At 51.1% G+C, this 26,181-nt stretch overlaps 3 protein-coding genes across 10 annotated transcripts; all 3 read left to right on the top strand.

Annotated features, from left to right (window-relative positions):
- The first annotated feature begins 345 nt into the window (after window positions 1–345).
- On the top strand, window positions 346–15,097 carry SFPQ (splicing factor proline and glutamine rich). 7 transcript variants are annotated; one of them, XR_005260900.2, is made up of 12 exons: window positions 349–1,109; window positions 1,382–1,570; window positions 1,666–1,967; window positions 2,084–2,179; window positions 3,323–3,519; window positions 3,815–3,899; window positions 4,164–4,281; window positions 4,505–4,553; window positions 4,633–4,754; window positions 13,722–13,766; window positions 14,039–14,113; window positions 15,020–15,097. XR_005260900.2 is itself a non-coding variant. In XM_038167453.2 (11 exons), the coding sequence occupies exons 1-10, from the start codon at window positions 453–455 to the stop codon at window positions 13,740–13,742; spliced, it is 1,836 nt and encodes a 611-aa protein (XP_038023381.1). In that variant the 5' UTR covers window positions 349–452; the 3' UTR covers window positions 13,743–13,766; window positions 14,039–15,097. The 7 variants fall into 7 exon arrangements, 4 of the variants coding, with proteins under 4 accessions (XP_038023382.1, XP_071883620.1, XP_038023381.1 ...); XR_005260901.2 differs by having other exon boundaries at window positions 14,249–15,097; XM_038167453.2 differs by having other exon boundaries at window positions 14,039–15,097.
- Window positions 15,098–18,998: 3,901 nt separating this feature from the next.
- On the top strand, window positions 18,999–20,326 carry TMEM35B (transmembrane protein 35B). Of its 2 annotated transcripts, none has more exons than XM_027444006.3 (3): window positions 18,999–19,160; window positions 19,710–19,890; window positions 19,959–20,326. In XM_027444006.3, exons 1-3 carry the CDS (start codon window positions 19,053–19,055, stop codon window positions 20,087–20,089), a joined length of 420 nt encoding a protein of 139 aa, XP_027299807.3. In that variant the 5' UTR covers window positions 18,999–19,052; the 3' UTR covers window positions 20,090–20,326. The 2 variants fall into 2 exon arrangements, with proteins under 2 accessions (XP_027299807.3, XP_071883622.1); XM_072027521.1 differs by having other exon boundaries at window positions 19,001–19,160; window positions 19,713–19,890.
- A 2,013-nt stretch (window positions 20,327–22,339) lies between these two features.
- LOC113839799 (platelet-activating factor receptor-like) lies at window positions 22,340–24,001 on the top strand. Its single transcript, XM_027444009.3, has one exon. The coding sequence runs from the start codon at window positions 22,344–22,346 to the stop codon at window positions 23,352–23,354; it is 1,011 nt and encodes a 336-aa protein (XP_027299810.3). The 5' UTR covers window positions 22,340–22,343; the 3' UTR covers window positions 23,355–24,001.
- Window positions 24,002–26,181: the final 2,180 nt, after the last annotated feature.

Genomic DNA, 26,181 nt, shown 5'->3' with positions numbered 1-26,181 from the left:
GCCGGGCCCCCCCGGGGTTGCCCGGGCCCCGTTGCCCCGGCGGTTTCGCGCCCGACTGACTCCGCGGGCAGCCAATCAGAAGCCGCGCTTCCTCCCTAAGCTCGCCTCCCGCCGCTCAAACTGCCCAATCAGCGCGCGGGAGGTTAACGGATCATCCTGTCCCCCATGTCGGCGGTCAAATGAACCAATCGGCTGAGGGCAGCCTCTTCACCAATAAGATCAAAGAGTTAGGGGAGAGCGGCACGCGATTGGCCATTGGGCCTATCAGTCTTCACCGCCGCGGCGGGCGATTGGCTATCGGGGACTAGGGGGCGGTTTCCGGGGGCGGGGAAGGTATATTAGAGGCGGACAAAGGCGGCGGCGAGGCCGTTTCGTTCGCCGCCATTTTGCGCAGCGGGCTCTGAGGAGCAGCAGTCGGGGCGCGTCTCCTCCTCCTCCTCACCACCACCACCATGTCGCGGGATCGGTTCCGTAGCCGTGGCGGCGGCGGCGGCGGCTTCCACCGGCGAGGCGGCGGCGGCGGCCGCGGCGGCCCCAACCACGATTTCCGCTCCCCGCCGCCCGGCATGGGGATGGGCCAGAACCGCGGGCCCATGGGGGGCGGCCCGCAAGGCCCGGGCGGCCCGCCGGGCGGCGGCCCCAAGCCCGAACCCCCGAAGCCTCCCGCGTCGACCTCGGCTCCGCCGCCTTCGTCCTCTTCGTCCGCTTCCACCACGGCGGGGCCCGCCGGCAGCCAGCCCGGCCCTGGCGCTCCTCCGCCGGCCGCTCTGCCCGCGGGGCAGCCTCCGCAGCAGCAGGCGCAGGGCTCCGCGCCCGCCTCGGCTCCCCCCGGCCCCGGGGGGCAGCCTCAACCGCAGCCCAAGCCCAGCCCCAGCCCCACACCGGCTGGAGGCCCTAAGAAAGGCCAAGGACAATCGCCCGGCGGCGGGCCCAAGGGGCCTGGCGGACCCCAGCAGGGGCCGGGCGGGCCTCATAAAGGCGGACCGGGCCACCGCGGCGGGCCGGGCGGAGAACCGCGGGGCCGCGGGCAGCAGCACCAGGGACAGCAGAGCCTCTCATCGCAGCAGGGCCCGGCTGGAGGCGGCGGAGGCGAGAAGCTTTCGGACGAGGTGAGTCATGGCGCCCTCCCCCCTTCCTTTTCCCTTCCCTTCCCCTCCGCGAGCCACAAGATGGCGGCGGCCGCCATGGGGGCCCCGCGCGCCGCGGCCGCCATTTTGAGGGGAGGAGCGCGGGGCCGAGGGGCGCAGCGGGGCCGGGGGGCGCCGGGCCGCGGGGCGAGGCCCCCGGAGGGGATTTGGGGCCACAACGGGGTCGTCTCGGCTTCCCCCGCCGGTTGGGGAGCCGCGAAGGGCTGGCTCCGACCCGCTTTGCTTCTTCGTAGGGTTTTAAAGCGAATCTGTCGCTTCTGAGGCGGCCCGGGGAGAAGACCTATACGCAGCGCTGCCGTTTGTTTGTGGGGAATTTGCCTGCCGATATAACGGATGAAGACTTTAAAAGGTTGTTTGCCAAGTATGGGGAGCCAGGAGAGGTTTTTATCAACAAAGGGAAAGGCTTTGGATTCATTAAACTGGTAGGCTTTCATACTCTACGTCCAGCTCCTTAAAATTCCCCCGAAATAGTAATTTGTAGCATGATTTTCTAAAACCGGGTCTTAAATTCCCTCAGGAATCCAGAGCTCTTGCAGAAATCGCAAAGGCAGAATTGGATGATACCCCTATGAGGGGTCGACAGCTTCGTGTTCGGTTTGCCACACATGCTGCTGCTCTGTCAGTGCGTAATCTGTCACCTTATGTCTCCAACGAGTTACTCGAGGAAGCGTTTTCCCAGTTTGGTCCAGTGGAAAGAGCTGTTGTGATTGTAGATGATCGAGGTAGATCAACAGGAAAAGGCATTGTTGAATTTGCATCAAAGCCAGCTGCTCGAAAAGCATTTGAACGGTGTACTGAAGGAGTGTTTTTGTTGACAACGTAAGTGTTTTGCTTTCTAGGATTTTTAGCTTTAAGCTGCATAGAGTTGTCAGTTGCTTCTAGCTTTTCAGAGCGGAGATTGCTATGGAAATGTAAAATGTGTATTTCGTATTCAGAACTCCTAGGCCGGTTATTGTGGAACCACTGGAACAGCTGGATGATGAAGATGGTCTTCCAGAAAAGCTTGCTCAGAAGAATCCAATGTATCAAAAGTAGGCACTATCTTTTGTTATAAACAGTATATGGATAATGTAGTGTGATCCCAGGCTCTGAAGGAGTTAGGTTTTCAAATCTGGCTTTGAATATCCCAAAGAAACAGTGCATAAATACCAGCCTTTTAACATTTTTTTGGTAAGGGTACTTGCACAGCTCTTAAATCAGACTGTTTGCTCATACTGTTGTTGAAAATTGTCATCTTATTTAAGGCACGTAGCATGTTGATATCAAAGGGAACAATAAATTGTTTGTTACTAAAAGTAATAAACTAAAATTTTAATTTGTTTCATAACAGAGTTCCACATGGATTTGCCTTATCAGGCTGACTACTACACATGAAAGATGCAGTGATAGCTGAGTCTTTTCTTTAGTAATGTTAGGTTAAGACTTGTGTAGTGAGCCTATTAATTATAGAAACGTGTTTTTCAGATCACCAAAGGGAATGGAGAGGGAAGATCTTGTGGGTCTCAAAACAAGTGTGTGCAAAATGGCTTGTTAGGATCAAAAGCTATAAACAGCTTAGCAGCGATGTCTTTGAAAAGAATGCAGATCAGTGTTTTTCCTGAAATTGCTAATGCATGAAAAGTTCTTAAATTTCTCTAGTTTTGTTCCATTAATTACTGAATTTTTAACTCTAATTACTTTATATGACTGAATGAGATGTCAGGTGTTTTGGGGACTAAGTTAAAATAAATATTACAGTTTTTTAACCGCTAAGTCAGCACTGAAAAATCCATCTCTCTGTATCCTGGTGTTCTGAAAGCTAGTTAGGCAAAGGCCTTGTCCTTGAGGATTTTGCAAATGATGGATACCAGCAGTGGAGTGTTTTGAGGAGGAAGTTAAGAACAGGATAAAGCAGTAGAACTTGAAGCAGAAAGATTTGCTTGGTTATAGTGTGGGAGTCCCTTCATTTGCATTTGGTAGTCTGTGGACGAAATGCTGTTCTGTAAATCCGTAAGACACTGTACTGTTCTCGTCTTTCTGTCAAAACAAGCTGTATATTACATCATGGAGGTAGTATTTTGATGTTTTGAGGTTTTTTGATGTTCCCTAGTTCTTTGGCTGTTCTGCCTGTGGTCTTTTATTGACCTTCAGTTTCCAGGCTTATGCAGCCTGACTGAGTATCTTCCTTTCTGCAGGGAAAGAGAGACTCCTCCCCGTTTTGCTCAGCCTGGCAGTTTTGAATTTGAGTATTCCCAGAGGTGGAAATCTTTAGATGAAATGGAAAAACAGCAGAGAGAGCAAGTGGCAAAAAACATGAAAGATGCCAAGGACAAACTTGAAAGTGAGATGGAAGATGCTTATCATGAGCATCAGGCAAACCTCTTGCGTCAAGGTAATTGGCTCTGAGTTGTGTTTCTAAATGCTTTTTGCTCTGAATGCTGGCTTAGATGTATGACTGACTGTTTAATGGTTTTATGAATAAATTCATGCTTCCTGTTGTGAACCTGAGGATGATGGTTTCAGTCTTAGAAAAGAGAATGGTGGTTTCTCAGTTTTAACTTAAATGAAGTATAGCTAAAAATAGGGTTGTGCAGTGTCTGCTGTAGTATAAACAAGGTTGATCTAATTGAAATCTGAATTGAAGTCTGAGGTTGTGGAACCGCTGCTGACAAGCTTGGTTTCTGCAGATCTTATGAGGCGTCAGGAGGAACTGAGACGTATGGAAGAACTCCATAATCAAGAAATGCAGAAACGCAAGGAAATTCAGCTGAGGTTGGTCTGGCTTTTACAGGATTTTTCAGTTGTACGTTTGCTTCTTTTCAACTAAATGTGAAAACTTTTATTTTGTCAAGAACCTCCATTGCGGCTTCAGTTTGCATTTGAGAAATTGAACTGCAGTGTAAGTTTTTTTTTCCTTGAGTACTTAAGCATCATATGGTATGTCTTCTGCTGAAGTGTTACTGCTCATAGATGTGATGTTGATGGGATGTTGAAGTGTTACTCCTGTAGTTTAACGGTCTGCTTTGGGATGATCAGGCAGGAGGAGGAGCGTCGCAGGCGGGAAGAAGAAATGATGATACGCCAGCGAGAGATGGAAGAACAGATGAGAAGACAGAGGGAAGAGAATTATAGTAGAATGGGTTACATGGATCCAGTAAGTGAAAACATGATATTTTCTGGATATGTTACTGTGTCTCGGGGGATTTCTGGAATTCTTTGGATGCTTTTGAGATTGATGTGTTTTGCTTCCTTTAGGTTAGCTGATGTGATGTCTTAGTGTAAGTGAAGTGATAGTTGTTGGCCGTACGCGTGCTTTATCTCCTGAAAGGTAGAGATTTCAGTAAGATCCTGTGCTAAAAGTTGTTTCTTCTACGCAGAGGGAGAGAGACATGAGAATGGGTGGTGCCACCACAATGAACATGGGAGGTAAAGGATTTTTAAATAATTGCTTTCTGTGGTTACCTTAGAAAGTGCCAGAATATGATTCTATGTTTCTCTTCCTTAGATCCTTATGCTTCTGCAGCCCAGAAATTTCCACCTCTCGGAGGTGGTGGCGGCATAGGTTATGAAGCTAATCCAGGAGTTGGCCAAGCAGCCATGAGTGGTTCTATGATGGGAAGTGACATGGTAATGTATCCTGTGGTGGCTTTAGCTTAGCACAAGGGAAATGTTGCAGTTGGGAATTGAGTTCTGTGCTCGGATGGTTGTGTAAATTTCACTGTTAACTGCTGACTTTCTTGTCAGGTGTTTAACATGGAAGACTAGTTTGGCAGTATGTAGTACTAGTTTAGTTAACCATTATGGTAGCTTACACAGTTGGAAGTTGTTTGTAAGTGAATTCAAATGTGCTGTTAAGCATATTTGCAATTAACTCTGATTTTATTGGACTTCAGAAATCCTGCATCACAGTTAGGCTTGGAAGGATTCTTACAAGTTCTAGATAATCTGATGATTTTCAGAGTTTAAACAACATACCAGCTGTTCAGTAACTTGCATTTTGTATGGACAAGTGAGATCTTGGTTCTCCTTTCTGAAGTTTAACGCTGTGTTTCTTTTGGCCCTTCCAAGCCTAGTTAGAATTGATGCATGTTGGTATGGATATGCTGTTAATTCAAAAATCTGTGCTCATGTTTCTTTAAGCAGCAGATTAACTTAAGTAATGGTGAACAGCATATCACTTACTCTGTATGATGAAGTTTGCCATAGAAAAGCAGAAATGCTGTTTTTTTAGGTTTTAGACATGTTCCAGTGATCCTTGACTGTAGCCATTTTTGTGGTTCCTGACTCACACAGGAATGATAGCCTGTTCTGGTTGTTTTCTTTGTTGGGTATGACTACAGGTAGAGTTTATTAAAGCTACCGCATATCTCATGTTCTGAGGTATGTTTCCAAATGACTATTTTTGGCACACTATATGTGTGGATGGGCTTGGAGCCTGCTTGGTGTTATCACACTGAAGCAATACCGATATAGATTAAAGGAATGCTTAACGAGTATAATGGAAATCTATGTTGGTTTAGGCGGTGATGCTAGTGTGCGTTCACCCTCCTCGTAAAGGGTGTACAATGTTGCACAAGCTGTAAACGATTTTTGGGTGGGCTTAGGCCTCTGACTTAACTTGGTGAGCTACCATAGTAGCTTGTCAAATATCTTCTGTTTTTATGGGAACTGTATCTTTGGAATCATAACTTTGCAGAGCCTCATCGATTCAGTGGACAGTGCTGGTGGCCTTAATGTATCTATAATCTACTGATGATATATTTAGGCAGTTCCTAAGTTCACAGTGAACAGTTAGGCAGTCTGTGGTCAATGCTGTGCATATTTTTCTCCTCCTGAAATTCCTGGTACAGGTGCATGCTGAGCTTGTGGAATACTTGAAAACATGATCTGGTCAAAATGTGTGACAGAAAGATGGTTTTAACTGCCTTGAGTTTCTTAGGATGGGGATCTCTGCCACACAGTGCTGTCACAGTTACTGGGCTGCTCTCTTTATAAACAGAACTGGAGGTAGGCTTAAGCTGCTGTGATTTAGGCAGAAAGACCCCAGGTAGTATTTGTGAAATACCTTTCTGGGAAGGATTAAAACAAACTTTCAGAAGTCAAGAATGTGAAGTAAAAGTTTTCAGTTGCAGGTACCTTTTGTAACAAGCAACCTACCATTGTTCTGTTACTGGATAGTGGAAAACTTGCTTGAAATGAAGTTTAAAGCTCTCTTTGACTTTATAATTTGTCAGTTCTGTAGATTGAATGCTGATCACACCTACTGATACAGTATCTGAACGAAGTACATGCAACTAGAGGTACTGGCAAAAAATACCTGAAGCCTCTGCTTTATTGCAGGGCAATTTAGCTTTTATATCCTGGTGTGAAGGCTTTCAAGACTGAAGTTGTGAATTTTCCAAGAGCTTGTGGTGAAGGTGGGGTGGGAGGGGTCCACTGACTGGATGCACAGAACCCTTTGTGCATAGCTCTAACCTGAAACACTGAATAAATTGTAGCTCTCTGAACACATTTTGCATATACAGCAGCAGTTCCGGAGTACGTGGGATTTAATAAAAGCAAGTCTCTTGATGGAGCAGTTGCGTTGGTTAGGTAAATCACTGGTCATGAGCTTTTTCACATTTTTTTTTCTTCTTGTGATCCAGTAGTGCTCACTATCAGTTTTGATCACTGCCTAAGGCCTCTGCAGTTTAGTCAGCAGACCGTAGTCTTAACCCCATCTTGAAAAGCACATGGTCTCTATTGCAGCACATGCCATTAACTGGTGAGTAGGCATTCTGTTTACAATGACATTTTATGAATGTCAGCTTGTACTTCAGTGAACTGAAGATACTCTCTCTGGCTAGGCTTATTGGAAATGACAGTGATGTAATCTAAGCTTTTACTGCACGAAAGGTGAGAAGTTTGCAAGCTATTTGCATTAACTTGGTTGAAAATTGCTAGAGCTCATTTGGAAAAGTTGTTAATTCACATCTGCACTAATGCTTACATTTCTAGCACTGCAGGGAGGATCTGTTCTTTGTAACAGATGTATGAGAATGCATCAAGTGGGAACATACCTCAAGGCATGTATTACAATAAACTAATTTTTAAATTACCCTTTTTTCCTTTCTATGTTCCCGGTACCTGTGGATCGGCTCAATGGTGATTGTATCGACGAACCTTGACTACGGAACCTTCTAAAAATATATACTTAACACACATGGACATCAACTACATATAATGAACTGTTAATTCTGTTCCAATAGCGTCCTGAACGCTTTGGGCAGGGAGGTGCGGGGCCTGTGGGTGGCCAGGGTCCTAGAGGAATGGGGCCTGGAACGCCAACAGGATATGGTAGAGGGAGAGAAGAATATGAAGGCCCAAACAAAAAGCCCCGATTTTAGATGTGACCTGTAGTTTCATTCCAGTTTGTTTTGTCTGTCTTGTTTAGACACCAACTTTTTAATTCTTGCATTTTAGTAAGAAAGCTACGTTTTTATGGATGTTAGAAACTTACTGACCTAATATTTGTAAGTGGTCTGTTTGGGCGAGTACAATTTAATTATGTAATGCAGTGTTTCAAAGCAAATTTAGCTGTTTTTTTGATGTATAACGTCCCTAACTTGATGGCAGTGTACCTTGTGCCACTGAATTCCCAAAGTGTACCAACTTTTTTTTACTGTGCTTCAAATAAATAGAAAACTAAATGTAGTAACTTTTCTTGCCATTCATGGTTAAATTAAGAGGCTAAATACCACACCTTCAGCAGTAAACCAAGAGTCTTGCCACAGAGGTCAAACCAGACCAGGGTGTGGAACTGTAGTGAAGAGCTGAGATCTCTTCCTGCAACGCCTCTAGCTTAAGATTGGGTCAAACAGTAGCTTAACTTTCTAGTAGGTGCAGATTTTTTAAGCATTAATTGTGCTGCAATAAGGAAGCAAATGGAAATCTTGCAGGTGCTGTAAGATAATGGTCATGAAAGCTACACTGCAAGTAATGCAGTATGCAATGAATTTCATATTATAGCTATGGATAATGGGTGGTGGGATGATAGCACTTACCACCTCGGCAGTTACTGCTTGGAATTTTTTAAAGTCTTTAAGCAGAAGACTTAGCAATGGTTATTTTAAAAATAAATCCATAGAAAGACTTGTATTGACTGACTTCCTATCTTACGGATTATTATTGAGTTATTTATATGCTCTTAAGCTGTTTGAGATTCCAGGATCTGGCCTTGCTCCGTATTGTATATCTGCCTGAAATTGCTTGGCAAAAAGACCAGAAGTGCTACTTGAGTGATGAGGGGAGAACCTGCTAATTCATACTTGTAACTTGCTTATGTCCTCATGCTAATTGAGTGGACTAATTTGCATAGTTCAGAATTCAATTGTATTATGGGGGCTGCAGCAATTAGTCTTTAAGTCTTGTAGCTGGTGGGTAAATCCTAAATGCCTGTATGTAAAATACAGAGAAACGAGCATTCTTGCACGATGGTTATTGCTATTATTGATGTGGGGAGGTAATGCATCAAAAGCAGTATCTAAATCTGGAGCTAACAGTTAATACTGCACAGTACAAATAAACTCCCTTCAAGGCTGTTTTGTAGGTCTGATGAATTCATTAGCTTGCTGATAACTTCGTTAAGCCCCAGAAGAATTTCAAAGCATTCTGGACTCATAAGGTAGCTGCTTTGCTTATTATGACACTGTACTAGATGAGCTGGGAACGTGACTTCCCAGCATAAAATGCCTTGGTGTTAATGCAGGATACATCAACCTGCTTGGCACAAAGTAGGTAAACTTTGGCTGTACCTTCACACCACTCCCCAACTCCCGAGCATTCTGTGAGTAGCTTTAATCTTACCAAGATCTTTCCACTCCTTGTGCGAAGCATTGGCTAATTCTAAATTCTATGCTAAATTTTCTCTGTGGTTAAAAGTTGTCAGACTGCAGTATTTTAGAGTGCGGATGATCGCTCTTGAAGTACTCACTGTAAGTGCTGTTACTCCTCAAATGAAAAAAAATATAGCAGGTTGTGAAATATTGATAACAGGTAACACTGACTTGGGAATATTCAGTGCACTAAATAGTGACTCAGCTGGTTTGGTGAATGCTTCTTATTTTCACAGAGAAGTGTGGAGGTTGATAACATGCTAAGACAATGAATTGCTATTCAGGAAATTCCGAATTGGCAGTTCCTAAACTGCAGACCAGGTATTTGGGAGTACTCGTATTGGATACTTAGCCTAAAAATCAGCAGTCCCACTGCAATTTGCTTTAAGTAGTCCTAAATAATGCTTATGTTTTCTGCAGGGTGTTCATGGGACACCCACAAGAAGTGAAGGTGTCTGAGATGGGGAATTCTGAACGTAAACATTTAAATTAATTTTTTCAGTTTATTTTTCAGATTACATGTCATTCTTTATTAAAGAGATGCCGGTGCATATCCTAAAGTATGTTCTCTTGTAGCTCTGTAACTTTGAAGAGTGAAGGATGCTGATGTCCTTGTACCTTACAGAGGTTCTCTCTTGGTACCCCTGTTTTGTATGTAAGCTCCTGTTGCTAGGTACTAAAAATCGATGAGTTGCAAAACCATGACCAGTAAATACATAGAAGAATCAGCAGTTTTCAAAACACCTGAAAGTTTGGTTAAATGTGGCTTCGTTGTAGCTGCATAAGCAGAATTCCTAAAACTCTAAAGTTCTGCTTTGAGTTGCATGTATTCAACAGGCATACAAGTAAATAGCCAACTGGATTTCAAGACCTTTTAAAGGTGGTGTCTTAAAAGCTGGCAAACAATTTAAGACTGATAAAGTTACTAAATGTGGGAGGTGAGACGGTTATGTTCCTTTGATCTGATCCTATGAGGTTTTGGACTTTTTTCATAAAATCAGATTGATGTAATTGAATCTTTAAAACAACTTAGAAAAGTGCTTGGTTGGTCAGACCTATTTTTGGATGGTCTCACAACACCTTTTTGTACTGGACTTGGAGGACATTGGCTGTTGCAATTTAGCTCGCTTTAACAAAATTGAGCCCATTTTGACATTTAGATATCTAAAAACTGCAGCATGTAGAAACTGGTATCGTTATCCATATCTTCACGCTTCCTCAGAAATGAATACAGAATAATCTTATCTTCTGGTGTAGACACATTACACTAATCATTTATACAGCTGACGAGAAACTGAAACTGCTTCTGAGATTTTGTGGTATTTTTGTGGTAGAAAAATTCTTGGCTTCTCCTTGGCAACCATTTGCTGTGGCAGCAAGTTTTTGCTGGAGTTTTTGAGACTGCAATTTACACTTAAAACTAGTGGCCTGCTACATAACTGCACTTAGCCAGCATTTCTGCAGTTCATAACTGTGAGGAACGTAGTACCACAAATGGCAATGGACATTAGGACCCGGATGTAGTATTCCTGCTTGCTCCAAGATTCTCATTGCCGACTGCGTACAGGTAGGTAACAAGCAATATAATATAACTTGGTGACTTTCTATGTAATCTTATACTGTGGGTATTCTGACATCACACTTCTGACTGTGGAATTACAGTGCAGCACTCCTCATACCTGTATGCTAAACTTGCATCAAAGCTGCGTGGTTTTCGGTTTTAAGCTTTGTCTTGTTCAGAGTCAATAAGCAACTTACTGTGATTCTTAGATAAGTATTTCCAGACCCGATTCCTTTGTACATACAACTCGGCTTGTGTGAATTTTTCTCAGCTACGATGTAACGAAGATGTTCTTAGACGAGCTCTGTGGGGAAGAGGGGATGTGACCTTACACTCAGTTAACTAGTCAACTAGGTGCTATCAGTGCCTAGAAAAGCATCGTTTACACTTCCTGTAGTGACCAAGTGGCCCATCTGCAGTGCATCCCTTTGTAGAGTCTTGGCTCGGTAGGAAATGTGTTAGTAATCACTGCTCTAGCCCTCTGTGAACTGATAGTCAAAGCTCACTAATACAGCCAGCTTTAAGACTGATTGGGAATATTTCTCAGGACATACAAATGAGTGCTTGAATGAATATCCCTGTAAAAGTTCGGTAGAGCTTATTGGAAATTTCAGTTGTCTTTATTTTAATTAATCCTTGATTGACAAGCATATCACATTTCTCTGCCTTTAATTGCTAGTGGTGAGATTCTGTATTTCTGCCTCTTAGTCATCTTGGTAGTGTAACGCTCAATTTCATTTTTCATCAGTCTCGAGGATGTAATTCTAAACTCTTCATTGCTAAAAATGCTGAATGTAGTGTTTCAGGATAAACATGCTTACGTTTCCAGACATCCAGACACGCTGATCTCCAGCTCTTTTGCATTAGTTCTTGAACCTGAATTTCAAGGTCCCTCGTTTCAGCACATGATCCAGCCTCTTGTCTGATCAGTTTATTTCAGAGGTGTTGTAATGTGTTTTCCCCTTTGTTCTGCAAAGCTCTACTTTGCAATCATTGTTTCTGGTATTTTGGACCATTCTGTGTTACCTTCCAAAAAATACTCTTGCTGGTGAACAGGTGATCTGCTGGCCAGCCTTGCCCTCTGTCTGCTGTAGTTAGCTTTTCAGTGTTCCATTGAAAGCAGCTGCACCTTAAACTTAAGATCATAATACCAGGTCTTTGGTTACACCACAGTGAGTGTAGCTGAACACTAGCTAGTCAAGCAGTGGCACCACTTGTCACATCCAGTTCGGCTTTTTGGTGATGGCTTACTCTTAATCTGCGACTAGAATTTAGTAGCAAAACTGCTGACAGTACGCATCGCATGCTGTCGTGTAGCAAACCTGAACTGCTAATCCTGAAACCAGTGCTCAGCTCTAACTTAGTATGTCCAGTGTGCTCTGGATACTTGACTTGACCTGTAGGAATGTCGTGGAGGGGTTATTGGCACATCTGCTTTGTTCTACATACTTAAACTAGTAGGATTTTGACACTCTTGGAGCAAGCAATCTGTGACTGAACCATGGGTCTCATACTAGCTCTGACTGTCTGCAGTAATGAAACTTGGTGTGGTAGATAACTTAAAAGCCAGTCTGTAACAAGTGGGTACCAAGAAATGACATTAAAGTGCTTGCATTGTGTTTCATCTTGAATTTCTACCTGTGTGTGAAATACACTTTTTCTCAAAAAAAAAAGAAAAAGCTTATATAAAGCTTATCTGAAGCTCAGAAGTGTGGTGTCAGAATACATATGCGTACCTGTTAGGCCCTCAGATCCAGAATCTGGTGCTGTCAGGAGAGAGCACAGCATAGCGTGTATGGGGGCTTTACTGTAACATTAAGCATACAAAGTGTTGATTTGCTTGCAGTTTTCCCCATAGCTAAACACCGAGGCCTGTGAGTAGTTCTAGGACTTCAGCAGTAATGGGGTTGCATGTCTCTGTTAATCATTGCCAGCTGCAGTGACATGATCAGGAAGGCCAGCGTTTTGTTCCATTCTCTTAAATAAGGCTAAGCATGTTGGAAAGGATGCATAAAAAGTTATGCTGTTCTGGGTAAATACTTGGCTTCTTCCACTACTAGCAAGTTTGGAATCTGCTAATTAGCTTCAGATTTTTCTCTCCATGCCAGCTAGTGGGGCTCTTAAATAGCTGCTTACTGGAAAAGGAAAAAATAAAACGGGAGGATTGGCCTTCTCCCACTTCTGTCATTGCTGCTAGATAATGATTGACATGTTAGGACTTGGCTGTGCAATCCCGCAGTGGTCTGTGAATACCCCATCTCTATAAATGTTGCTTTTGAACACCAGTACTGAAGAGCTAACTGGGGAGGGTTGGGAGGAGTGTGCCTCTAAGTGAATCTGGAGTGTTAAAAGGATGCACAAAGATATAGTATCCCTTATGCACGGTGTTTGTTGCTATGGCATAGAAAACAAAATGTGCATACTATACTTCTGCTCCTGAGGGCCATGATAAAACCCAGGTGGTGGGTTTGAGACTAAACTTGAACTTGTCCCTACCTGGTCAAATCATATTGTGACCGTAGTGTGATTTGCCTCCCAACGAGAGGTGTGCACAGAACGTTGTACTACTACATCCCCTAGTTGCTAACTATTGCAGCTTGCCCTCACCTTAGCTACAGTAAAAGGGTGGGTCTTTAGAAGGGAAGAATCTCTTGCTTAGAATAAAAGCAGTCTGACGATGCTAATCAATAGTGTCTTCCTTTGGCTTTTGAAGCACTCCTAGGACTATTGAACCGAGGGCTACTAGGAATTAGGGACACTGCACTCCTTCACGAAGCAGAAGGAAGAGGGCATTGTACAGGAATCAAACTAGGTTAAAATAGTTGAAGTAGCTTGATAAAATTAATGCCTTCACATAAGGGATAGTATACCTCTGGCTGCAATCAAACTTCATTGTACTCAGACTGGTGATTTACGGTTTGTGCTCAGACAAGGTGCAGTTCTTCAGGCAACTACATGCATATTCCTTCACCTCTTTACAAATGTTTAGGCTAGCCTGTTTCTGCCCCTTATTCTTCCACTTAATATTTTGGAATAATTTGTAAATTCCCCCTCATAACTAATCAGTCCACATATCTTAAAACTTTGCTTTTAAGTTAGTTTTGAAATGGCCATAACTTGCTGTGTATTATAATAATAACTTCAATTGTTATCCTTTAGGTGAAGATGCAAGCTGAGTGAAACTGGAGTGCTCATCCATTGGAAGTAAGCATGACCTTGTCTTGTTCTGTGGGGGTGAAATAAAAAAGGCCTCTGGACACCTGATGTTCAGTGACGAAGTAACTTTGAATTAGTGAATGTGTGAAATATATAAGGTAGAACTTAGTACCCTGCTCTCAAGCTGTGGGGTTTAGTACCTGGGCTCCATTTGGGCTTGATATCTTGAGAGCAGTGGTTAAAAACACCTTCCTAGATATGGGGGGTTGTACGAAAGTTTTAAAAATCATTGTCAATAAAACTTGTGAATATTTTTCTAGTTCAGGAGCTGAGCATGAGCACATCCAGCACGATGTCCAGTGATATGTGAATGGACCGAGAAAACAAGTGAACAAGTAAGTAGATGCTGTCCTTAGGCTACTGCTCTGGTAGAGCAGTGCATCACTGTGATGTCAGGTAGTTCCTGCCTGGAATTTGCCTCTGATTTTAATCTCAATTTTACGTGAAAATGATAAATCTTTCTTTTGTAGAGCCAAGATCTAACCATTGTTTGAGGCTTTTCAGCCCTGCAGCATCAAATAAACTGTCATCTGAACACTGTAGGTGGTCAAACAAGAAATAAGCGTTTTTAAGTCAAGGTTCAAGTGGAAGGGGTATGAATAGGATGGAGTGATGTTGTCAGCAAGGAAAACAGGAATAAAGCAGCTACTTATCTGTTAATCTAGCTAAAAGTTGTTAAAAGTGTTACTTATCTGAAATAGTGAGCACTGAACTTTCAAAATTACTTGCAAGATAAGTTAGTGCGTACAAGAACGTAAGCCAGTAGTGGTTTAGGGAAATAAACTAATCTGCACAGCTGGAATTAATGAAATTTTCCCTCTAATTTGTTACTTAAACTACAAGGGGGAGCTTCAGATATTTTAAATCTTGTGTGAGGAGCAGCATGCAAAAGTACCTTAACACATGAGTGAGGGGTAAGTAATGCTTAGCCATGCCACAGCTGAACCTGTAAGACGTGAAACCAGTGAGATTCAATTGGTGAACTCCTATTGAATCCTGTGTGATTTGTCACCACTGCCCTTGTTTCTGGGGTAGTAAAACAAAGCCACTTGATCTTTAGAGGTAGATGAAAACATGAATGCTATTTGTTTTATCTCCAGTCTGATGTAAGATCTTATGATCATAAAGAGTATTTGATAGGTGCATGACCTTTGTGATAACAGATTCCCTTTCCATGTCATTGTGTGTGGTTTCTGGTGGAATTTTAAAGTTCTTGCTAACTATGTGTTTTTTACTTGCAGAAGAAGTCCAAATGCAGTGAAGAGGAGCCAGGAACATGCCAGTTTTTTACGAATAAAATATTTAATTTTTCTTAATGACTTCTGTTTTATTCTGGAGTGTGTTCAGTAAGTTTTTGAGCATAATACAGTATGGTTGCATCCAAGAAACACTGCCACAAATGAGGGAGGCTGTAGAACTAGGTGATGCAGAGTGTGCTTGGAGCAGTGGAGTGAGGATGGATTTGGGTCATTGAATCCTGCTCTAAAAACTAAAAGGAAACAACCACACTTAAATACATAATACAATTTTTTTTTTTTTCTGCTGGGAATATGCTGTGGGCTTATTGTAGTTGGACTTCTCCAGTTTGGGGGTCAGATGGATTCCTGAGCAGTGTGTAGCCATGTATACTTTCGCTAAAAATGACTTAAAACCATCTTTTTTTATAAACTACTCTTACCCCTAAAGCACTGTAGGAGGTTTTGGAAGTTTCACCCACTCTGTCCCCCATCTCCAGAGTTCTGTGTAGTGCTTTTTGTGTTAGATTTGAGTGTTTACACATGCTTGATTGGTTTGTAGTAGTTTACTTAGTGACTAGTAATTAAGCCTGAGATGCCAGTGTTGGAATTCCTTGCAAGGCAGAGAAGTGCTGTTTTTAGCACTTGAAGCGCAGATTTCCATGGTTCAAATTGCTTTACTCGAACAAGACAGCTGTAAAGCCACTCTGTGCACATGCATAATTCCTGCTGTCATTTATTAAATGTAATCCTTTGTTTAAATATCAAGTAGTTTTTGCTAATGTGTTTAAAATAGGCCAACAGTAGGCTTTGATGTAATGCAACTGTATTACCAGAGTTACCCCCTACAGCACACGAAGTCACAAACATTTGGCTAGGAACTGTTGCGAGACTACCATGATCAAAATTAACTGTATTAAATGTGGCAAGGGTGCAGCGCTTGAGCTGTGTCTGCCTGGGAACAAGTTCACCTGTGCTTTAACTGCCAGTCCAAAATATATTCTGGTTTGTCTTAAATACAGCTTGCTTGCATCCTACTGAGGAGGTTTCATTACTTAATGATGTTGGTCTGAGCTACTGCATCATTTCTGACTCAGAATATTGCTTTGTAGCAGTGTGTAGATGAGTAGCCCTGGTGCCCACCTCTTATCAGGCATTCAGAGTTGGTTAGATGAGAGCGGCTGCTGCTGGACTGCCAGCCCTGTGGCTCCTTGCCAGTCACGAGTGTGTCTCTGAGCATGGTTAGAGGGAAACAAATGGAGCTGCAGGCAGCTGCAAGCTGCTGTGAGTGGGTGAGCAGCAGCAGGGGGTGCCTTGGTATTTCACTGCGCCTGAGTTCTACAGCACAGAAGGATGATGCTGCGTTAAAAGCTTTTATCTGCTGGTTTTCCCCTTTTCGTGCAATCAGGTACAGGATAGTCTGAGAGAATTCATTCATTGATTTGACATCTTCATGCTATTGTCCAGATTTTGAAGAGGTTCTGTGGTTCCTCAGCCATGCTGCAGGTGCGATGGGAAAGGTGCTTGTTAACAAGCTGACGGGCTCAATCTTAATTAGGTTCTGCTGCAGGATTCATTAAGTACTGCACACAGTTCAGAAATTAAGTTATTCACCTGTTAATTCAGACCTTGGTTGTAACTGAGGAGGAGCCTTGAGGGCAGGAATTGAAGAGCTGTGTGGTCAGTTACCTGCAGAAATGACGCGCTGGGGTGTGTGCAGCGCTGGAGCTGCCGCAGAGGCTGAGCAGCCCTCTTGACCTCGTGCTGGGAAGGACCAAGCACTGCAATGCTTTTGGGAACGCTGCTTTGAGGAAGGAATCACAGGACTTGAAAAAGCAGGAGCCCCCCTGCCTTGTGCATTTGGGAGGTGTCTCGCTGGTGAGCGAAGTGCTGCCTCAAAGCAGTGGAGGCCCGTGGTGGCAGGAACGTGGGTGGGTTTCACTGTCTTGTCTCCACAGCTACTGCAGCCTTTTTTTTTTTTTTCCCCTCAAATTCTGTTATTTTCCAGTAACTTGTCCTGATTTAGTTTCCCCTGTTGCAGCAGCTTCTTACGTGAAACTTTCAACCTAAAAGTGGTACCCGCACTCTAAATGAACTTCACCTCCTACAACTCCTTTTATAAGCAAACCGTGTTCTGCTTTTTGTATTGAAATTGCGCATGTTTTGGAGAAATGCAGAAAGCCCTTGCTTTTTTCATCAGTGTGTAGGCCATCGTGTCATCACCTGATAGATGACTAGCACAGAGCATTTTTTTTTTCCTTAACATCTGGGCAGCCTGCCAGCAGGTTATTGTTTGCTGGCTGTTAAAGCTGATTACCTGGTTCTGCTGCGTGTTTCATTAGTCTAAGTAGCTCCCCTAATAAACATCAGAGGCTGAGAGCCGGGATGGATGGTGGTGGAGCCCTGTCACAGCCACTGTATTTATCTATTTCAGCCCCAGACACCTCGGAGAGGGACCAGGGCTGCGATTCCTGGGGATACAAGGAGGGGGAATAAAGCTGGGGGTGTGTGAGCACCCCAGGGGCCAGCTGTAAGGCTGCTTTAGAGCTGGGGTGGACAGAAAGTGTGGCATCATCCTGCTGAATTTATGAAACAAATGGGTGAACCTGTGGCAGATCGCTGTAGTCTATCCTTACATGGTGGGGTGGGGGGACAGCTTCTGCCACCCAGGAGGACGTTTTATTATTTAAGGCCTGACAACTGATGAATGACTCATAGGAGGAGCTTGGGCTCATAAATCTAAAGATAGCAGGGTCCCAGCTGGGGCTGGAGGCTTTGGGGAAAGAGGGAACTCTATTTTGTCTGCAGATGTTTTTCCCGTTGGGGTAGGATTGCAGCGAGGCAGGGCGAGTTATTTATTCCTCCTGCATGGAGATAGCTGGGTGAGAGCGGCAGCCGGCTCTGAGTCACTGCTGTGACATGCAGCAGAGGGCTCCTGGGGCTGTTAATGGTCTGCGAGCCAGGCCCGGCTCTTCCAGCACCCTTGGGTGTCTGATGAGTGTCCCTGGGGGTGAGGATGGGTGCCCTGGGGACACCGACTGCTCCAGGCCTGGCTCCTCCAGCACCGCTGGCTGTAGGACGGGTGTCACCACATGCAGGGGCTGTGTCCCTAAGGACACCACAGCCGTGGTGCCACCCTGCCCCATCCCATGGGTGCTGTGACCCCCCCCCAGAGCCAGACCATGGCATGGGTGCCCTGTGCTCGGTGCTGGCTGCTTGGAAAGGGCAAACGTAGCGGGTCCAGGAGGGGAAGCAAACAGATGATGCAACGGTGCTGCCCTTTTGCACAAAAACCACAGCCAGTGTCTGAGCGGGCTCTGCTCTGCCTCGGGGGGCGGGGGAGACCTTGCTATGGCAGGAAAAGAGCAAATTCTCCCGAAGGTAACAGAAAATGGGTTCTTCGGGAGGTGCCTCGCTGCGCTGCTCTCCCCCCCTGCACGCTAACAATGGGCCTGCAGAAGCGCTGAGCGCTTCGTGCAGCAATGAGACAACCCCGCACGCCACATGCCGTGGCCCTCAGTGCCTCCATCCATTATTCAGTCAGGGCCTGGGCTCTTCTATTTTTCTCTTTTTTTCCCCCAAGAGGCTCTCCTAGACAATAGGGCTGCCCGCTCATGCTCCCACAGCTCCACACCGACATCTGCTGCGCCCCAAGGGAGCTGAGTGAGAGCGTGGGGTCAGGGCAGGCGATGCCCCCCCGCCATCCCTCTCCTTCCCCACACCGGCTTTTAACACTTTTGGCTTTCGGGCTTTGAAAATTAAATAATTTGTGGTTTACCACAGTGGCACCGCGCAGCAGCGTGGCCCCGGGGTATGAGGGAGGCTCTGCTGAGGAGGTGGAAGGGGGGGGGGGGGGAAGCAAACCGGGCCCCCCAACAACCCCCAGCCTCGCTCCGAGCCCCCCTCACGCCCCCCAACCCTTCTCCGGGTCCTGTATGGAGCCGAGCCCCGGGTTCGAGGCCGTGAGGCGGCTCCCGGGGCCGGGCAGGGCCGAGCCGAGCCGCGCCGCCCCCATGGCCGTCCCCGCCCCGTAGCCGCCATGGCGGCGGTGTTCGCCGCCCTGCGAGTCCTCCTCGGGCTCTTCTTCCTCCTGGCCGGCGCCGTGAAGCTCACGGACCGGCTCTCGGCCGACGTGCACCGGCACATAGTGAGGGGGAGCCGGGGGCTGGGGGCTTCGGAGGCGTAGGGAGGGGTTTGGGACTCGAGGGAGGTGTCGGAGACATAGAGGGGGCGCTTCGGGGCTTCAGGGGCTGAGGGGGGCTTTGGAGCCTGAGGGGGGCTTCGTGGGCGGCCTGAGGGGGGCTTTGGGGTTCGAGGGGGGTGTTTGGAGTCTTAGGAGGGTGTTTGGAGTCCTAGGGGGAGCTTTGGAGGCTGTGGGGGGTTTTGGAGATGGTGGGGGGGCTTCAGAGCCCTAGGGGGGCTTCAGAGTCTGAGGGTGGTTTTGGAGCCATAGTGGGGGCTTCAGAGCCATAAGGGGGGCTTTGAAGCCTGAGGGGGACTTCATGGGTGGCCTGAGGGGGGATTTTGGGGCTCAAAGGGGGCTTCAGAGTCCTAGGGGGGTCTTCAGAGACTGTGGGGAACTTCAGTGTCTGAGGGGGGCTTCAGAGACTATGGTGGGCTTTGGAGCTATAAGGGGGGCTTTGGAGCCTGAGGGGGGGCTTCGGAGCTGGAGCTGGGCCCCTCTGGCTGTCCCCAGCAGGCGCAGTTCGTCCGCTTCGCCGAGGTCTTTCCCCTCAAGGACTTTGGCTTCGCCCCCGATCCTGACCCGTACCTGGCGGCCGTCGGCTGGGTGGAGGCGGTGGCCGGGCTGCTGCTGGCCGTGGGCCCCCAGCTGCTGCAGGAGATCAGCAACTTCGTGCTCAGCATCGTCATGATGGGTGAGAGACGGCGGGGCGGGGGGCTCGTGGCCCCCGGTACCCCCCTTGACATCTCCTGCCTCTTCCAGGTGCCATCTACACGCTGCTGGTGCTGCGCGAGCCCCTGGCCATGTGTGCCCCCGCCACGCTCTGCCTCGGCCTCCTGCTGCTGCTCAACATCCGCGGCTACGGAGCCCCCGCCAAGCCCAAATTCGAGTGACCGGAGGATGGAAGGACGGATGGACAGACGGATGGAGGGAGGCCAGACCCCTGGGGTGTTTTGAGGGGCTGCGAGGTAACGTGACGCTGCTGGGTGGTGCAGCTGCAGGATGGAGGCTGTGGCACCGCTGCTGCTCCGGTGCTCAACCAGCACGAGGTGGTCGGGTCCTCCCATGCCGGGCTGGCGCTGGCTCTCGTGGGGGCTTTCATATTTTGGAATAAAGCCTCTGTTTTTTCACGTTTTGCCTCCGCTGGTTGTTTCTGCCTCCCCCGGTGCTGAGCTGCAGGAGACGTCGTGAGGCTGGGAGGTTCCTGAGTCCTGGGAGGGGAGGCTGGTGGGGTGCTGGGGCAGCAAATACGGGAAATATGTGGGCAGCACGTTGGGGTGGACAGCCAGCAATGGGAGCCTGTGTGGGGCAGGAGCCCTGTGGCTGTCTGGAGCCACCCTGCAACGTGCCAGGCCACCCAGCGGGGTGGCAGCAGCCCCACAGTGCCCCAACCCATGTGCCTGGATGGGCTCAGGCAGGTGCTTTCTGGGGGTCTTGCTCCATTGGGGCAGGGTCTGTAGGGACCCGTCTGTTCTCCAGGACAGATCAAGTCCCCTGGGGATGGGCACTGCATGGTGGCAGCTTGGCTGAAGCCCGGGATCACATCTGAACCTTGTGCATCTTCCAGTGAAGCAACTGGGACAGATTTGGGGTGGGACGAGGCTCTCAGAGAGGTGCAGCACCCCACAGTGCCACCACCGGGACCTGAGCCACCAACCAAGGGGACAGGGGACAAGCAGCAGGGAGGGGGGAGCGTCCCCTTTGCAGGACTGGGGGGGGGGGACCGGGGGCTCTGCTCCCTCTGAATCCCCCTTTGAAGCAAACAAAAGCCCGAGGAGGCAGATTCCTGCTTTGATCCCTTTCGGCTTGCCCCCCTTTCTCCCAGCTGCTGAGTGCAGAAACTTGACCTCTGCTGCTTTCATGCGGGGCCTGGGAAATGGCCCTGGAAGGGGATGGGGGCACTGGGGAGGGGGGGCACAGCCACCACCACCCCCGTGCCCCCAGCCAGCGCTGGTGGCGGGGGTCTTAGCGTGGCTCCAGTGTGGCCGCCCCCATTACAAACACACGCAGGTGCCTCCCTGCTCCAGCTGCCCCCCCGCACGCTCTCACCCCCACATATGCTGGGGGGGGGGCTGGAATCAGGCGTCCCCTGCCTCCCCCAGCTCTCCCCGAGCATTTAAAGCTTCCAGCAGCTCGGCCAGGCAGCGAGGAGCAGCCGGAGGGGACGCGGGGTAAGCGAGATCCTCGATGCATCCTCAGTATGGTGGGAGGGAGCTGTGGGCGACCCCCTGGTTATGGGGTGCAGCGTGGGCGGGTGCATCCCTGCGCCAATTCCTCCAAAAAGAAAAGGGAAGAGGGGAGCATTGAGGGAGCTGGGGGGGTTTAGGGGTCTGCGAAATAATTCAAGCCCCCTGGGATGAGCCCACCCGCTCAGCACCCCAAGCTCTCCGTGCCTTGGTGTGGGGTTGGGTGCTTCGTGCACCGGATCTGGCCCTGCTGCGCTGGAAGACGCCTGCGGGGTGACTCAGAGCCGTCGGCAAGGTGTGGGCAGGCTGCGAGGTGAGATTGCTGCAGCCCTGGGATATGGGAATCGCACCAGAGAGAGGTTTTTCCACGTCCAGGGCTTGGGGAACAAGGGGGTGCCTGCCCTGTGCTGGTGCCCCCCTCCCTATCCCCGTCACCTCTACGCCCCGATGCGCCCTGAGCCGCTGGGGGACTTTCCCCACGGGGATTTTGGGGCTCTGGGAGCGAGAAGAAGCAGAAGATGGAGCAACAGCAGCAGGGCTGGAGGGGTTCGTGCAGCCCCCGACGAGCTCAGGGCTGCGAGGGCGGCGTCAGGCGGCGTTAAGCCCCGCAGCTGCGAGCTGGAGCCAGCTCAGCACCTCCGGGTGCCGCCGTCTGCGCCTCTGCCCCTGGGCCGTGGCGCAGCTGTGCCTGCCGGTCCCCGGGGAGCGCCGGGCTGGCGGAGCCCCCGGCTGCCTGGCGGCGTGGGGGCGTGCGGCTGGGGGGGCTGGGATGGCTCCCAGAGCCCGTCAGCTCCCTCGGGGTGAGGAAGAGCGCAGCCTTTTTGCTAGCAACCCCACGGGGCAGCTCATGTCCGGTGCTGTGCAGTCGTAGGCGCCAAGCTGGGGTTGTTCCACCCGGTTCAACGCCCCCACCACGTGCCACAGGTCCCTGATTGTCCTCTCGTCTTTGCAGGAGCCCGGGATGAACGGCTCGGCACCGGGGCTGCTGCCGGCAGAGCTCCCCGGCGCCTGCGTGCCCCGCGACCCGGTGCAGTTCGTGCTGGTGCCGGCCATCTACTGCCTGGTGCTGTGCGTGGGGCTGCCGGGCAACCTGGTGGCCTTGCTGGTGTTCCTGCAGAGCGGCAAGGTGAGGAAGGCCATCCGCATCTACCTCATCAACCTCACGCTGGCCGACATCCTCTTCAACCTCACCCTGCCCCTCTGGATCCCCTATTACCTGGCCGGGGGCAACTGGCTGCTCTCCGAGGCCGCTTGCCGCTTGGCTGGGGCCACCTACTACGTGGCCACCTACAGTGCCGTCACCTTCATGGCTCTCATCAGCTTCAACCGCTACTGCGCCGTGCGGGCGGCGAGGCCGGCGCTGCCTCTGACCGGGCGCCGCGGTGCCGCGTTGGCCTGCGCCCTGGCGTGGCTACTGGGGCTGGGCTGCGCCGTGCCCACCCTGGCCGCCCGGCAAACCTTCCCGGCCCGTGCCGGGGCCACCACCTGCTTCGAGCAGCACGCGCGGCACCGAGCCTACGCCTACGCCATGGTGGGTTTCTTCGCCGCCGCTTTCCTGGTGGTGCTGGGCACCTACGCCTCCGTCGCCCGCTCGCTCTCGGTGCCCGCCGTCACCGCCGCCTCGCCGGGCTCGCACCGGCAGCAGGCGCGCGCCATGGTGCTGGGGATGCTGCTGGTGTTCGTGGTGTGCGTGGCCCCCTACCACCTGACGCTGGCCCCCTGGGTGGGCAGCCGGCCCCCCGTGCCTCCCTGCGGGCCCCCGGCTGTCCTGGACGTGCTGCACGCGCTGAGCGTGGCCCTGCTCAGCCTCAACAGCTGCCTCGACCCCCTCGTCTACTGCTTCTGCATCCGCCGCTTCAGGGCTGACCTGGGCCGGACCCTGCGCAAAGCCGCCCGGTGCCTCCCGCTCCCCCCTCAAGCCCCCGATGCGCCCGTGCCCAGCGTCCGCGCGTCCTCCTTCACCTCCTCGTAGCGGCTGGGGGTTCCTGGTATCCTGCCCCCTCCCGGTGCCGCGGTCCCAAAGGGTTGGGGTCCCCAGCAGGGCGATGGGCGCAGCTCCTGAAGCAGGGAGTGATGAGGGGGGAGCTGTTGCCTTGCACGCCCCCACTCCATCCACCCCCGCTCTGCTCCCGGCGCATCCCCACGCGCTCACAGCCCACGGTTTCCACCCTCGCACGGATCCTGCACCCAGCGCTTGCACGCGCCAGGAGGGCACCTTCCCCGGCGAGGGTGGGGAGAGGGTGGGACAGGACGGGGGGTGGCGTGCGGGGTCCTGTCCCTTCCCGGGGGGCTCCATCCCGCGGGGATATGCGTAAAGACACCGACGCTTTGAGCTGGGCTGCCTGGGGGGGGGGACTTTTTGGGGCCCCATCCCGCGGCGTTCCCATCCTCACGCCTGCATCCTGCCAGGATTAAAAATGAACGAGCCAACGGCTGCCGAGTCTCCTTGCCGGCGAGGCGCCGCGCTGCACGCCGAGCAGCACCGGCCGCTCCTTCAGACGGGACAGAACCGGGCACCGGGAGACCCCCCCGGCACCCCCATCCCCATGCACCCAGCTGCTGCACCAGGACCCACGGGGGGGCCCAGCAGCCCCCGATCCCCCACCCCTGCTGCGTGCAGGCCTCCCGGGGTGCCGGTGCCTTGCTCATGGGCAGCTCAGCCCCCAGCCCCGCTCACGCCACCGCTGCCTCCCCGGAGAGCCCTCGCGCTCAGCGGGGGCGGCGGAGCCGGCGCAGGGCCGTGGGCGTCTGCAGGGGCGGAAGATGGTGTTTTCCCAGCCCTGTCTCGTTCCTGCTGCTGCCTCAGCTCTGCCTCCCCGGCACGGTGCGAAGGTGAGCGGTGGGCGCTGCGCAGCCGGGTGGGATTCAGGGTGGTGCGGGGCAGGGGGTGCTGGTGGGGATGGGGGGGACGCGGGGGCTTCAGGTGCCCCCCTCTTGGGGGTGTCACCCCCCAGCACGGCGCTCTCAGTGCTTTGGAAGGAACGAAGAGGCATCAGGCAGGGGGAAAAGGGGCTTTGGGGGGGGGGTCCTGCTGGCACCGCACAGCCTCAGACCCCCCCACAACGCCCCCAGCACCCCAAATCCTGTGTCCCAGTCGTTGTGTTCTTCATGGAGCTGTGCCCACTGGATGGATGCACCCCTCTGGGTGTGCTCCCCCCTGGGCAGAGCTGCTGCACCCCAACCAGGTGGGCACCCAGGTGGGGGCCCTGCCCCATGGGTGCTGCCGGGTGATGGCTGCGCTTGGGGGTCACGGCTCAGCGGTGATTTATTAAGGGCTGCAGGGGTGCAAAGCTGGGGGAGTGGGGTCTCTGCGTGCCACAGGGAAATATGAACAATCTCGAGGCTGGAAGACCCACACACGGATATTCTCAGGGTGCTGGGGTGCCCCCAGCACCTGGGTGCTCAGCTCTGCTTCGGCACAGCCAAACCCCGTGGCCAGGCTGGATGGAGCAGCTCTCCACGTGCCGCGGTGCCCTGTCTCAGCAGAGCCGTGCTGGTGCTCCACGCCGAGCCCACCCCGTTGTTCTCCTTGTGGAGTAGGGGCTGTCCCAGCCACGCTCGACTCCCCCCGTTCTTCTCCTTTTGGAGCACGCATTAAATATTAATCCTTTTATGTAACTTCTCAGGGAGGTGGGCAGAGCTCTGCTGCTCCCCGCGTGCACGCAGGAGCTCCCGTGCCAGGTGGAAGCGCCGCGGGGCTGGACGAGGGCTGGGGCTCACCCACACGGGGTGCAATGGGATTACCGGGGGGGTGTCCTTGAGTCCCAGGAGCTGGGGAGCCCCAATTTGGGCTCTGGTGACCCCCAAGGGTTTGCTCAGCGGGGTGGAACAGCGATGGGGACCACGGGGCTGCGGAGCTGCTGTGCCCACCTGCCTGGTGACACGGCTGTCCTGGGACACAGCCATGGCCACGGCTGCTTCAAACCGAGCTTCAGGAGCTCCCCCGGGCCGTGTTCTTGCCCTGGCACAGCGGGTGGCTTCGGGGAGGGCACGATGCCAGGGCCGGGCACGTGCCGCCGTGGTGCCGCTGCCGCCACCGCGCGCAGCGAGGCGTTAACCGGCTCATTGTTCCGCTGCACTTGTAACCCGCACGCGCCTTAATTATTATTATTAGCAAATTACACCACCCCGTGCGAGGGGCTCTGCGGGCGGGCGGCTGCTGACGGCCCCGTGGCTGCCCCGGGGGGAGGCTGAGCCCCTCGTGGGCAGCCCCAAGACCCCGGAGCATGACCTGGGCAGGCAAGCGGGGTGCCGGGGGAGGTGTTGGGGGGCGGGATGCCCATGGTCTGGGGGGGATGCCTACAGTCTGGGGGCTTACCTACAGGCTGGGGGGATGCCCACGGGCTGGGGGGGATGCCCATGGGATGGGGGGGATGCCCATGGGATGAAAGGATGCCTATGGACTGGGGGATGCCCATGGGCTGGGGGGGATGCTCATGGGCTGGGGGGGATGCCAAGGGGCTGGGGGGGTGCCAAGGGGCTGGGGAGGATGTCAAGAGGCTGGGGGAGATCTCAGGGGGCTGGGGAGATGCCCATGAGCTGTGGGGATGTACAGGGGCTGGGGGGGTGCCCATGGGCTGGGGAGGATGCCCAGGGTCTGGGGGGGATGCCCATGGGCTGGGGGCAATGATTACGGTCTGGGGGGGGTGCCCAAGGTCTGGGGGGGATGTTCACAGCCCCGGGGGGATGCCCAGGCTCCGGGGGGGATGCCCACGATCTGAGGGATACCCCTCGGCCGGCATCCCCCCCCCACCCCGGTCCCCACGCGTGGCACCGCGGCTTCCCCCGGCTCCTCCACC

Source organism: Anas platyrhynchos, chromosome 24 (assembly GCF_047663525.1).
Source record: "Anas platyrhynchos isolate ZD024472 breed Pekin duck chromosome 24, IASCAAS_PekinDuck_T2T, whole genome shotgun sequence".
Classification (NCBI taxonomy): domain Eukaryota; kingdom Metazoa; phylum Chordata; class Aves; order Anseriformes; family Anatidae; genus Anas; species Anas platyrhynchos.
This window is presented reverse-complemented; position numbering and strand designations above follow the sequence as displayed.